General features: G+C 33.0%; 1 protein-coding gene across 1 annotated transcript; it reads right to left on the bottom strand.

Annotated features, from left to right (window-relative positions):
* Positions 1-8,743: 8,743 nt before the first annotated feature.
* Positions 8,744-12,993, bottom strand: LOC108323907 (binding partner of ACD11 1). Its single transcript, XM_017556728.2, has 5 exons — positions 12,839-12,993; positions 11,493-11,596; positions 11,322-11,397; positions 9,569-9,649; positions 8,744-9,495 (listed from the first exon to the last, which is right to left on the bottom strand). The coding sequence occupies exons 1-5, from the start codon at positions 12,842-12,844 to the stop codon at positions 8,923-8,925; spliced, it is 840 nt and encodes a 279-aa protein (XP_017412217.1). The 5' UTR covers positions 12,845-12,993; the 3' UTR covers positions 8,744-8,922.
* Positions 12,994-15,348: the final 2,355 nt, after the last annotated feature.

The raw sequence follows: 15,348 nt of genomic DNA, 5'->3' as shown, positions 1-15,348 counted from the left end.
GCCCAAGATTTTGATTACTTTGGGATCGCATCACAGCCATTTGTTTCCCTTGTCTCATCGTAACCGTTGGATTTTTGCTTTTGTTTTCTTTCTACCGCTGAAAAATCTGTGGACTTTCACCTCCCACAGTATGTAAGTATGGTATTCTCTTTTTCTAATTGAATAATTATTATTTTTCAACAAGTTCTTATCAATTTTGAAACTGTTAATTTTCTATCCTTTCGTACAATAATTTTCCAAATTATTCGTAGAAATTGTTAAAAAGCTTTGTATTCATTTTTTTTCACTGTGGAATTCTCGTGAGAGTGAACGGGAACGTGAGGGTGTATTCAATCCATATTTTAAAAAGACTACATTTTTAATTTGTAGATTTTAGAAGATGTATTCAACTAGCATTTTAAAATGTTTATTATGTAAAAAAAATGTTAATTTCTAAAGATTTGACTCATCCAAAATTAAAAAGAAAATTGAAAAGTCTATTATACCTTCATGGAACGTTGTTTCATTCTTGCAACACTGGTCCAATAAAGTATATTTATTTATCTATTGTAGTATGTAATGATTGAAACGCAAATTCTAAAGTTAACATAATGAGATTCCACCTATTCCTTCGTCATCATGTCAAATTTGCATTGTCTTTTTATCTTGGCTTTTTAATATTTTATAATATATGTGTGCTATATGTACTTAGCTGTATATAGTGATAGAAATAGTACGACTGATTATTTATCGATCATAATTAAAATAAGATAAAAATCTAAATAACATAAGTTACTAAACAGATTTACCGAGAATTAGATAATAATTAGATGGATGTTAATTAAAAATTTATAAAAAAAATTATAGATACAGATTAAATATGATTATTAAAAAATTAATTATATTTTTATTATAGCGTTAATTGTTTTAACCGACTAAACTTTGGTTAATTTTAGTATGAGAGTATTTTTCGGTAGATATTTTGATTGTTTGACGAACAGGTTACCTTAGCACAGAGAGGAGATCATCGGAGTGTGAAAACTAAGAAATTATTTTAAATGAACGTTTGACCTTACACTCGAAATATTTTGACATCACCGTGGAGCTGAGCATAAACTCCTTAAGCTCACATTGTAACCATGAGGAATATGACGAGTAATGTTGTGTTGGAGGAAGCTTCGAACGATCAGATGGATATGAGGGAGATTATGCGGGAGATGTAAAGATAGATGGATAAGATGTGTAACATCCCAAAAATACAGTATAAAACCATATCATAGAATACTCACAATTAACAAAATTACAGTTCAGTTCTGAAAGAAAAGGAGGTACGTTTATGGCCGAACGACCTTACAACAATACTCCAAAATTTAAACTTTACAAAACGAAGGACTAGACCGAACGATTCTAGAACTATGCTTACACCGAACGATTATACAAAATAAAATTTAGTTCTAACGATTGAACGGTCTTAAGGTTCAGCTTTAACTTCCACTTCTTCCAAAGCCTCTTCCAACAAACACTCGTCCCCTTCTACTCACATCCACAGGATGATCATTGCAACATGAAGAATAACCTGACCGACAACCTGACAAGACAGGAAAGTAGGGTAGGCTTATGTAATTTAATTAATTCAGTAAAACATATAATTCACATAAATCAAGAGGTCAATCATGCAACAACCAAGCATACATATTCAACCATAACCATACAACAATACATGCAATGACCGACCACTTTACTCTGACTGTTCCGACTGTATGAATTATGTATAGCTACGACGTTTGTGCACCCGGGTGATGTAGTAGCTGGGATGCCCTCAACAGCTGTCACCCGAGGTTAGTCCGTTTCGCCCAAGTTCACCTTATGGACTAGGACCTCCTGTTATTCTGACACATGACTTACTCCTCTCTACTTGAGAATGAGTAATCACAGAATATCAGGATAAACGCCAGCTAAGCATAACCACATTCATACTTTACCATTCCAATATCCAACCATGAGATATTCCTCCTTGGAATACTCTTTCATATCCATATTATTCCATTCATATCACATTTTAAATACCATCATACTTAATCATCAATACAGTCAAACCGAACAATAAAATATGATCCCATCCTTGAACAAAATCTAAAGAGATAACATCATTCCTAAGAACAAGACCGAATGGAAGACTAATTCTTAATGAGCAACACGACCGAACGTGATAACCAGACTAAACACTTTTAGTTGAACCGAACACTATAGAACACTTATAATTAGGCATGACCGAATACTAAAAGCTTTTAACCTAAACCTATTGGTATCAATTACGAGACCGAGTGCTTAATACAAGACCGAACACTACTGAGACCGAGCGCTTGGTTCAAAATCGAGCACTACTAAACTTATACATAATGAATAAATAGATCTATCATACAACTATGAAATACTTATTTACAACTGAGGATAAATATAATGTCTAATACTTAAGTTATATTGGGTACTTTAACTAGGCTGATTACTAAGTAGAAATAGGAACCTATACTTAGACCGAACGCTTATTTTTCAAGTATACTAATAGAAAAACCGATCGGTCATTAACTGAAATTCTCTACAGAAGAAGAATCCAGTCCAGACCGAATGCCCAAAGGAAAAACCGAACGGTCAAGAATGACTCTCGGCGACAATTACAGAATTGCATAGAATACTGCAGATTTTAAGATCAAACCATATTCCTACCTAGTTCACACCATTTATAAAACATCACTGCATACCAACGAACATACATTAACATAGATAGTTCATATCAATCAAATAACTATAAAGATCATTATTCAAACATGAAACCATTCATCATTAGAGAATCATAATTAAATTACAAGCTTCCCTTACCTCTAAACTCAGCCGAACGCTCACGGTTGCAGTATCTAGTTCACCACTACTAATCTTATACACTTAGATTTTCCTGGTTTACGAAACTAAACCAAATAAAAGACCAGAATTGCTATCAGAATTTCATAGAAGAAGATGATAATCTCATGCAACCAGAATCTTGGTTTGCATGTGACAGAAAATAACTGTGTTAAGAGAAGAATGAACTTACCAGTTCAAACCAACAACTTGATCGGTGCAACTTGAAACCCTTAACTCCAGGAAAACTCAAGCGATGCCTGAATGATGATCGGAAGAAAAAAGGGTAAGATTTTGTAGAGAGAAGAAGAAGATTGTAGAGAGAAGGAGGAGAAAATGAAAAACTCAGAAGGTTGAAGATGAAGGGTGCATGTAGAAAAGTGGCACGAAATTTAAAAACTTGACTTATTTACTACCATCAAAACCGATCGTCCACTCTGCAGTTCACATCTGTCTTCCACTTTCTGAATTTTAGAAATCTTTGCACCTACACCTGTCTTCCACTAACATGGGTTTTAAGGGTCCTGACAAGATGCAAAAGAAGTATGAAGAAGAGCTAAAGGCACTGTGAGCTTAGAACACGATCATTCAACATGTGAGGGGTGATAAAGATACTCTGTCATCCATCCTGACCCTTATAGGATCAACAAAGCAACCCTAGGATGAACTAGACCGAATGGTTCGAGAGAGCAACTTCGAGGCAAGCAAAGATCATAACCCGTCCCTAACGACAGTTGATATGATCAGTTTGCTCCCTTACACTATGGCAATCATGGAGACTCCTTTGCCCGATAACTGGAGGATGTCTGTATTTGACAAGTATGATGGGTTTACCGACCTGAACGACTACATTAGAATGACGATGTATATGACAAGTGAAACCATATGGTGCAGAGTTTTCCCTACCTTTTTAAAGGAAGAAGACTTGGCTTGATTTTCCCTTTTACCAGCCAATCTTGTTGACTGCTTTGCAATCATCTGATTAAGATTCAGAGCTTAGTTTTCCACCAACTGATCTCATCACCTAACATTGATCGCCTTGGTCAATGTTAGACATGAGAAATATGAATCCTTTCGAGCCTTCATGGAGTGGTTTGGGAAAGTCTCATTCCAAATGAGGAACCTTAGTCTTGACATGGTCATCCATTATATGATCGTGGCCTAAACGACCAGTACCGTTTGTCATAGTTTATTTATGCAGCTTACTGAAAATATGGACGAGCTTAGGAAACGAGCGTCCTAGTTCATGCAGGTAGAGAAGATGAGGGATATCCCCAAATAGATGTGCATAGAGTCATTGGAAGGAGATAAAAAGTGACCCAATGGACCTCATTTCAATAATTACACACGCTTAGTGTGTCGTGAGCCAAGATCTTGGAAGAGGCCTTCAATGTCGACCTTTTTTCCTGTCAAGGAAGAAGTCTACCATCCCAATGTTAACGGTAACAAGCACTGCCTTTATCATCATAACATTGACCATACCATAGAAGAATGTTCTGCTTTGAGAGACAAGATATGGGAGTTCGTCAAAGCTGGCCATCTAAAACAGTTTGTCAAGAAGAACTGTTTAGACCGAAGTCCACCTTGCTAGTGGAGTCCTATACACTATCCTATAAGAGCAGAGTATGGGATCAGGAGAAAAAGAGAGTCTTCCAAGCGAAGAAACCAAAGCAGAAACAGGAGTAAGAACCACCCACTAAGAAGGCATATAAACATTATTTCTGGAAGATTTGCAGGAGACAAATCCTTCAACTTGACACAAAAGAGGCATGTCTGAGAGCTCAAAATGGTACACTTGGCCGAGAGAAAAGTCAAAAACATGCCTTCAATCACATTCACCGACGAGAACTTCCAAACTCCGTATCCTGATCAGGATGACCACATGGTTATCTCGATCAAGCTAGTTAAGTATAAGATCAACAAGGTGTTAGTTGACCAAGGAAGTTTGTTCAAAATCTTATATTGGAAGATCTAATTATGTCCTATGATGAGCAGATAGTAGGATTCTTAGGCAAATAGGTCGATACCCAAACTTACCTAGACCTACGGACACAAATCGATTTAGGATGGACAACTGAGAGGAGCGAGTACATTATCTATTGGAAAAAGTTAATACCTCATACAATATGTTGTTAGGTCGACCATGTTTGAATGCTTTTGAAGCAATAGTGTCCAGACCACACTTGACCATGAAATTTGCATCTCACAAAGGCAAAATATGCAAGATGCATGCAAACTAGAAAATAGCTTGAGAGTGTTATATGTTGGCTTAAAGGTAACACCTTACTACTGCCCTTGGAAGGTTCACCGATCAAAAGTGACAATGATAGATTTTGATCATAGGACGAACACCATCGATAGAATGGACCCTCAAGGAGAGATCAAGGATCTGAAGATAGGTCGGTCAAATAATCAGGTCAGTAAGTTGAGTAGTGATATGAGTCAAGCACTCGAGCAAATGTTAGTAGTTATGCTTCTAAAAAATAAAGATGTGTTTACATGGACGTCAACCAACATATTGGGAATAATCCGTGGATGATGTCTCACAAGTTAGTCATCTTTAAAGAGGTATGATCGGTGGCACAGAAAAAATGTCGATTAGGGAAGGAGAGGCAAAAGATGGTCATATCACTTATTTAATTCATTATTTTGTAATCTATCACATCAATCATATTGCTTTCTAATTTTCATAAATTTTCTTCTTATTTCTTTTAAAACATTGTTATCTTTTCTTAATCCAAATAGCCCAACTTAAAACTCTCTTTTCTCTCAAAATCAATTGAAATCCACTCTTCAAGTCCACTTCCAAAAACAAACACAAGCTAAATGGTGAATTAGATTGTTTAATAGAAAACAAAATTGCAAAACTTATAAAGTTGGAATTTGAGTTGTACACTTTATTGTATATATTAATGCCTTTATTTTTTTTTCTTTTTCTTGATGTAGAACTGAGTCTAGTTTTTCATTCTCATGCAGATATAAACATATATTGTAACAAATTTTGTTGTTGCTTCATATGTTGGAGCCTATCCAATCTCTTCGTCATCTTATATTTCAAGACCAAAGGGTTATATATTTTAAAGAAAGATCTAATTATTTTAATTGAAACTTATCTAGTTTTTTATTCATAGTAACTTTAGGGCGAATGATTGTGTATTCTACAAAATAATGTTAGAGTGTGTTTGAATTGTAAGGGTGGCTAAAAATCTAAATTTTGAGATTCAATTTATAATAATTCAAATTTATATTACTTTCAATTTATTTAAATGGATTTATCTCAAATTCAAATTCATATTTTATATTTTAAATATAAACTTAATTAAATTTAGATTGAATTTAGATTCAACTTAACCTAGGTCTAAGGTCGAGTAGAATTAGTCTAGAGCAAACATTAAGTCAAGTCGACTTAAGACGGAGATTGAGCCAAATCAGTCTAGGTAGATGTTAGTGGAAAACGTCAAGTTGCACATAGAATATTAAAATTGAAATAGAAAAACATATCTATTAACATCATAAAATTAGAACCAAAGAAAAAAAAGGAAAACCTTTTTCCAAGGCACTAAGCAGCTACTCCAAACTCTATTTACACTCCACATTCACATCCATATCTCTCATTCATAGTCCATATTCATCTCCAACATCAAAAGGGAAAAAACCTTCATAGATGAAGGAAAAGACCCAAGGAAGAGTGGCAAAGCTTCCCAACACCCTTAGCAATCTCCAAGAGGTTCTCCCAAGCTCTTAAAGTGTTTCTCTATTGTGCAAAATGAGGAATACCTAAAACTCTTGTGAAAGACATGTATAAATACCCATTTTTTACATGTCAGCACTGATATTGCCCGTGTCATATTAATACCACCCGACACAACCAAATAAAACACAAAATAGTGGTCTTTGCAGAACCACCATCCAACATTGATAACTTCTCTTGCATGTGGCGCCTGATGCCATGTATCTACTGCCTAACGCCATCTCCCTTACAGCATTTGTTGGTTGCTGATTTTGTAGCACTATGCTTGATTCCAACAACGCCCAATGCTGGTATTTTCTCTAAAATGATCTTTTCTTGTCCAAAACATGCTTAAGTCTTCACTTGTTTTCCTCCACCAAAAGTATTTCCTATTCACTTAATTAACACATCAAAATAGAAATTAAAGGTAAAACAAGCATTAAATAACCAAAACACCAAATAATCCAAAAACACAATAAACATGAGGATTAAACAAGACAAAAGCTAGGGAAAGTTGATTTTATTCATTAAAATCAACGCACCAAAACACATTAAAATCAACGTTATCAATATAGTCGAGTCAACCCAAGTTGAAGTTGTAGTTGAGTTGGTCAAGATCAAAGAATCAAGCTGAGTCGATCTATGTCAAAAGTCAAGATGTGTTTGCTCATGCTGAAGATTGAGATAGGTCGGCCTGAGCTGAAGATCGAGACAAGTTGGCCAAGACTAAAGGTCAACCTAAGTCATCCCAAATCGAAGGTCAAACATAGTCATCTTGGGTTGAAGGTCAGGCCAAGTCTTTCCAAGTTGGAGTTCAAGCCAAGGTTTCCCAGGTCAAAGTTTAAGTCAAGTTGGCCAGGCCAAATTTCAAACCGAGTTGACACAAGTTAGAGTTCAAGTCGAGTCGGTATGGGTCAAAGTTCAAGCTGAATCAACTTGGATTGAAGGTCAACTATGTCGGCCTAGTTTGAAGGTCGACTGAGTCGATTAGGAACTAAGTCGGTCTGGGGTGAAGGTCAACTAAGTTGACTCGAGGCAAAGATCGATTAAGTTGGCCTGAGCCAAAGATTGGTCAAGTCAGCTTCGCTTGAAGGCCTAATGAGTTAGCTCTGATTGAAGATCTAATGAGATGGCCATAATCAAAAGTCGACCAAGTTAGCCTTAATTGAAAGCTGTGATAAATCAATCCTGATTGAAGATCGAGACGAGTCAGTCAAGGATTGATAGAATCAACCCTAAATAAAAGCAATCACGATTCAGATAGTGCGACTCTAATGATTTTTACAACCGTATATCTAGCCATATATCTCTAAGCCAACACTAAAATATTCCTCCACCACGTACTATCATTTTCTCCGAACTAGTTCCTTACTTTTTTCATACTTTCATTTTCCCCCTCTAGCTCCTTATTTTTTCAATATCAGCAAGTGGTTAAAAAAAATTAAATTAAATATATATTTTTCTTTTAACTTTGATTAAAATTAAAAATTTTACTCACAAACTTTAAAATTAAATAAATATAATTATCTTAAACTAATTGAGTTAACTTTTTTATATCCTTTTATTTATTTATTTTTTAAATTTAAAAAATTAAAATGAATCAAAATTTAGAATATGAATAAATTTCAATATTGCGTTAAAATTTTACAAACATATTTAAGCCCTTAAAAGATTATATCTATTCTTTTACTAAGCTATATATTTTTGCCTAACTTAAAAATATTGTTTATTAAAGAATGTAGTCAATTGTTCGACCTCAATAGTAGGAAGATTGTACCAAAGTCTATAGGGTCAAGGAAGATTGTTCGACTTCAATTTTATAAGATAATTTTAACCCGTATCTTGCCCGTATCACAGTCTCACAAAACCTAGTCCTTCTGTCTATCATTTCCACCGTTATTACATCTTCAACTTGCCAACAAACCCTAACTTCTTGTTTTGAATTAAAAAAAAAAACAACAACATAGCGCGGGTACTTCAGATATTCAGCCGGTAATTTAGTTGGCATATAAAGAGTCCACATTTGATTAAAGCAAATATACCTTTTCTTGCACGAGTTCACCCAAATATACTTATTGAAGCACAAGAACGGCCAAAGTTATTATGCTACCAAACAGATGGGGGGAGCGGGCAAGACCATGGAAACAAACCATTTCAGATCATTCATTTTATCTTGCTTATGGAAGTAAGAAACAACTGCAAAATTGTGCATCTAACGAGTAAAACCAGTGTTACATTAATTTCAATCAGATAAAAGGGTGGGGTTCACATGGAAACAATTTGCAAGAGTTTCAAAGAAGGTATGTACAAGAAGCAAATCAGAGGATCAAACCCTGAGCAGGAGCAGGCTTGGAAGAGTGCAGATCGCTAGTTGCAGCTGCTTTCGGGGAGTCAGAAAGGACCTGTGCATATTGGTCTTCTACTTTTCGCTTCTGTTCCTCTTCTGCATGTACCACTTTCTCTTTTGTCTTCTGTCCAACATCCTCAGCTGCCTTGGCAACCCTATTAAAAGCACCAGTAACCCAAGAAGTCCCAGTGAGCACATATCGATTCTTCATTATAGCAGATCCTGCAGTACTGACTTTCTGTTCTGCAACTGCAAATGCTGATTTGGTCTTCTCTGAAACCTGAAACTTTTGATCCACTTCTCGTACTCTACCACTTACAACAGAAGCACCAGCACTTATTTTTTCACTAAGCCCAAGTTTTTGGTCAAAAGAAGTAACTTTTGCTGAAGCTGTTGAAGATAACTGGTGTTTATCATCAAAAGTCTTTGCTTTGTTAACAGCATCCTTACCTAAGATAAAACCCTTCGCAAGCATGCTGGTGACCACATCCTCTGCCTTCCGTAAAGCAGAGTCAGCACCACCAGGAGCATTACGCTGTGTTGCCTGAAAAATATCACATAGTTGTTAGGCAAAATCATTAGGTACTTTATAAGTAGAGGATCTTTACAAAGCTTACAGATGATGCCAAGGCAGCAGGTGGAATTTGGTAATCTTGATCGAGTGCTATTTTAACTGACAAATCAACAATAGTTGCTCCCTGAAATATTGAAACTTGGTTAAATTTTAATATGACCTCAGGCTATATAAAATTCTACATTAAAGGAATAAATATACACCCATTTTAGTTATCCATAGACGTACAAGGTAACATTTGGCATCACATTGCTTCTCCATTTATCAATGAAATTTAATGCCACCCCTTTCATTCTTCATTGAATTTGATGTCATTTAAGGGGCTAATTATATAGTATGTTGGACATCCCATGTCAATTAGAAATAAGATCAAATTATGATATATAAGTTGGGTACAATGCTTATCTTGCAAACAAATGCTTATCTTGCAAACCTGTTTTGTGAAGTTAAGTATAAATCCACTTACTAAGATACTCTAAGTCTATCCTAGTCAAGTTCTTTGGGACTATTATGCCACTGTTATTAGACTCCTGTTAGACCACTCATTGAAGATCTCACATGGACTAGATGACATTATAACATGTTTCAATGACTACTGGGAAAAAATAAACATTTACCAATGTAGCAGGTGATGAACAATGTTTTAAACTCCGGGTATAACCTATCATAACATTATGGTAGTCCTAATAAATATAAAAATTACACACATTCCATACAGAGGCAAAATCATACCACCTCTGAGTTCCACGTAGTATTTTCTTTTCAATTGCTACACAGAATCACCCATAAATAAGACAGCTTATTTGCTAAGACAGCTTATTCGCTAAGACAGCTTATTCGCTAGGACCGCAAGAAAAACAAGTCACCATTAGCATCAATAATCTTGAAAGATGATGAAAATTTCCAAAATAGTTCCAGTAGTTATCAAAAGCAGAGAAGGAAACGTTTCCAGAACATTCCCATGAATCAATAATATAACATACAAATCCATTAAGATTACTGAAAATAATAGCAAAAGGAAGCCCAAACTTTCAGGATAGGAAAAATTGTTTACATAAGAAAGAGGTTTACTATGAACCATTTATTGTTGACAAAATGAAACAATGGATAATTAATGTAAACAAGCACTGGCATCGGTATCAGTATCAGAACCAACTTCTTTCAAAACATTTAACTTTGTACTGGGAAATGAATGGGAATGACATTTCATACGAAGCTTCAAAATTAACACGCATATGTTTGCAGACAGCAAAAAATCCAAAATACTTGAAAATATAAAATGAACAAACTTCTGAATGTTGGGACACAGTAACACAATAACACTGAAATAATCACATGTGTGAAATCAACACACATATGTTGCAGACAGAAAAAAATCAAAGATGCTTTTGAATTTTAGCACACATTAAAACAATGAAATATAAACATTCAGGCAGATTGAAGATTAACCAACATATGCTATAGAAATTCAAGAAAAGAGGATCTTCAAAAGCCTTTAAAGTGAAATGTTTTGAAACATGTGACACAACATGGTTCTGAAATTATCAAATATAATCTATTCTTTTGAGTAAGTTGCTGATACTGCATTATCTTGCTTTAAATCCAACTGTCAGTCCATGTTGCATAATGACATGCAATCCTGAATCTTCAACTTTTAATAATGAATATAGGTGTTTTGGTTGTCAATACAGGACAACTTTATTAGTTGTTTGCCACACTCAATAACCCTATAAAGAATCATGTTTGATAATTGACACAAAAATACTCTAACTGGTGACAAATGACAGGCAGATTACCGATAATAATACTGCAGTCTCGGCACCTTGTGGATCCTTGAAGGTAACAAAGGCAATTTGAGTCCGTTCATCATAACTGCATTAATATATAAACTTACAATTTGTATAATAAAACTAAAGTGTAAAACACAACAAAAAGGACTAAAACACCAAACAAAGCAACTTACTGACCTCTGCATTTCAACATATTCAATATCACCAGAAAAGGAAAAGAATTCCTGAATATCTTGCACAGTTGCTCCCAAGGAAACATTGCTGACTTTAATAGTTTTGATCTGGAAAGAAAATAATGTAATACTAAAAGGTTAAAACAGCACGGAGAACCCACCTCCTTATATGCACACGTATTCAGAAATCTCACGTTTAGGACATAATCAAAGCATATATCATTACTTACTACTGAAGCACATTTCCTAAAAATGGAAACTTCCATTGTGATGCCGCCTCAGACCACCAGTAATGATAAAAAGAAATATACATATAATAATAACTAATATTAAGCTTTCAATTCTCTCATTCATTTTTAAATGTTCATAATTGCCCCTTATAACTACCATTCACATATTAACCCGATCTTGCATAAAAGGTCAGAAAGGGGGGACATAACTTAGGTGGGAGAGTTCAACATTTAACAAACTTAATTTGGAAAACGGAGAATCCTGATTTAAAAAAAGGTTAAAAAACAAATGAGGAATAAATACAGAAATCTTAGTCACCTGAACCAACCCCTATCAATACATAAACTACACACAGCTTAATCAGCTAGGTAAAGAGATATGATATATTCTTAAAAGTATACATTTGTGTCACCACTTTACAAGGATTACTAATATATTTCTTCACTCTTTACCTATCAGATAAATGTATCGAACAATTATTAAACAAGTTTGAATAAAAACATAGCATCTTGTTTAATCCCGCTATTCAATCCTCCCATTTAACATTAGCAATGCTATTCAATCCATTTTAAGGGGAACATTAGTGCAGGGCAGACGAAACATAGAAATTTCAATCATAACATTCAAGATAAATCTCTCCAGAATCTGTAATTGTATCAATTAGATATCATTATTAGAAACTCTTAAATGAAAATCATACCACACACTACAGAACAGTAGCCTAAGAACATCTAGAACATAAATCAAATAACATAAAGTTCATTAGTCCGATAGATTGCAATTTCTCTCCGAAGTCAAGATACAATAAAGCAAACCTCCGCACCAAAACAGAACTTTCCAAATCCAAATGCCAAATATTAATAACACATAATAAATTCACATGAACTACCCAGACAGCACGGTTTCAAAGAAAATAAAACTAAGACGGATCTACTGTTCCGCGTTTACACTAAACTGAACTAGCTTTGCGAAAAGTACGGAACCTGCTCCACATACCGAAATTTATACAGCGGTGGCAGTGTTTCATACAGTACGCAGAATTCATAGAAAGAGAGAGAGAGAAATTTAGAAATACGGAAATGATTGTCAAATAATAATACGGATGCGATTGGAACTCACCGACATCGTAGAGATCTCCGGTGACCAGAAACCGCCGCAGATAGGTAGATAGATACAGAGAGAGAGAGAGGGAGAAGAGTTCAGCTAAGAAAAAACGGTAGAAAGGTTAGTATTCTGATTTATCTGTCTCAGTGAGAAGACTTGGAAACACGTGCCGGATTTGATTCGCACGTGCGAGTGCCATGGAGTGTATAGCAAGGCATGCAAAACGCGTTAGGATATGTAAGATTTTGACTTTCCGTGACTGACTATTAAAACAAAGACTATAAAATTAGATCTATTTAGGGTTAGTGTCTATTTGTCCTAAAACAGTATTGCGAGGTTCAGAATCTGTAAGAATATATTTAATTGATAAAGTTTTAAACACTAGAAAGCAAAAAAAGTTTTCCCAAATAAAATAAAATTTCTCAAATGAATTATCAAATTTTATTTTTCCAATTAGACTTTTGACTAGACAAGTTTAGATTTCCGTTTAAGAGAAATTGAATTTTCAATTGTGCAGAATAGTTTTCCAGTGGAAAATGATCTATTCTCTTATTTTTGCAAATGTTTCAAAAAGAAAAGGACAAATTTTAAAAACTCAAAATAAGAACTTATAATGAAAAAATAATTTAAACTTCTGACTTATAAAAATAAAATAAATATAGTGGTTTAAAATAAGATATTATTTTGGGTTGTGTAAATAAACGTAAAATATAAATTGTTATTAATTTAACAATTTTTGTAATTACCTATTACCGATTATTAATTTTTTCAATATTAAAAAATTGAAACGAGTTTTTAAACGTTTGAAATAGTACATTAATGTGGTAAACTTATTTAAAATGATTATTAAAAAATATTTTATTTTATAATTTGGTAACAAACGTTGAAAATAATTAATTATGTAATATTTTATCGAAAAACAATTATATAAAATACATATAACTTTTATATTTAATAAACAAAATAATATTTAGTGACGACTAAATATTATTTGAGTTAAAGATTATGTAGAAAAAATAAATGAAATTGATAGAATATAATTATTATTGAAATGAGATTACTAAACATTCAAATTAACTGTGAGTTTTCTTATGTTGTAAATTTTCTTATATTTTGTTGATCACATAAATATTGTTTTTTAAAATTATAAATCAATTAATCTGGTATTATTTGTCGAAATTTTGAGAGATTTAAAAATATAAAAGATATATTATATGAAGTTTATGATTTATTTAATTATATACATATAATAAATATAATATAATATAGAATATTAATAATATCTCAATTTTAATTTCATAAATATAAAATATAAATAAATGTATTTTTGTTTTTATATAAAATATATTTATAAAAGATTTCATAAAACCTAATTTTAAAAAAAATGTATTGAGCAAGTATTTTAAACACTCTTTCTTGTTTTAATACTTAATTATTTGAATTTCAAATTTGCTTTCTTTTCTTTTAAATAATGTTTTTTTTTCATTTCTGTTTTTTCTTTTTTTTATGGGATTATATCTTCATTCAAATTGATATTTTTTGTTATAATTTTTCTTTCATTAACCTCATTTTTTTTTTGTATGTGAATGATGTGGTAGTAATATTGGACGTGTAAGGATGTTAAAATGTTGTTTTTTCAACTACTTTCTCCACTTGGATTTTAAGTTTTATAAAAAGTACAAAAAGTAGTTAGTACATATATGAAATGATCATATTTGTGACATGACCATATTTGTAACATTTTTCATATGGCTTGTGTTGGTAACTATCTTTCTTTCAATAAGGATAAGATGAAAAACTCTTGCGTTTTTGTTTTATTTGTATTTGCTTCTTTTGTAGTTATTGACTTTGAAAACTCTTTCGTTAGTATGAACTAAATTACCTTTCAATTGTATGATTTTCTTTAATTAATCTTCATTTTCCCTATGCTTTCAAATTTTCACCACTAAAATGACTCATAAATAACCATGAGTAAGAAATTCTTTCTCTTTTCATTCTACAAGTTTCTTAAAATGATGATAATGTGTCATTATTAAGATTTCAAAATTTTGAAAATGTAAGAGCAAGAGATATTATACAAAGAAACTTACTATTTATTTTATTCATGTAATATGTACATAGAGAGAAAAAAGGGTAACAAAATATCAAATTTTAACGATATCTCAATATTAATATTTTCAATTTGTATAAACCTAGAAAATGACATTTTAGAAATGATAGTGGTTTAAAAATAGTGAGACTCAAATATTTTAATATTAAAATATTTTAATATAAATAGTTTTGTTATGAACATATTTCATTATTTTAAAATATATCATCTCTTTAGAAACACCTTTGTATAGTTCTCAAACTTCTCTCTAAGAGTTCTTCCTCTCTACTCGTTTGATTGAAGAACTGAGATCGAAGGATTTATCCTTGCGATGAACTCTTTAATTTGGACTAATCAGTTTATTTGCTTGTGTAACTTGAGTTTTAGCCCTTTTTCGTGGTCTTTTTCTTTTATTTGTGGCATGTAAGTCTTCTTC

The sequence above is a fragment of the Vigna angularis genome, chromosome 1 (assembly GCF_016808095.1).
Source record: "Vigna angularis cultivar LongXiaoDou No.4 chromosome 1, ASM1680809v1, whole genome shotgun sequence".
NCBI lineage: Eukaryota > Viridiplantae > Streptophyta > Magnoliopsida > Fabales > Fabaceae > Vigna > Vigna angularis.
The sequence above is the reverse complement of the archived record's forward strand: the minus strand, read 5'-3'. Positions and strand labels throughout refer to the sequence as shown.

What these genes read in the sequence shown, in the direction of transcription:
- LOC108323907 (XM_017556728.2), bottom strand. An exon ending in AGACTGCAGTATTATTATCG is followed by an intron (nt 9,650 to 11,321) that starts GTAATCTGCCTG and finishes TCAATATTTCAG; the next exon opens with GGAGCAACTATTGTTGATTT. An exon ending in CTGCTGCCTTGGCATCATCT is followed by an intron (nt 9,496 to 9,568) that starts GTAAGCTTTGTA and finishes GATATTTTTCAG; the next exon opens with GCAACACAGCGTAATGCTCC.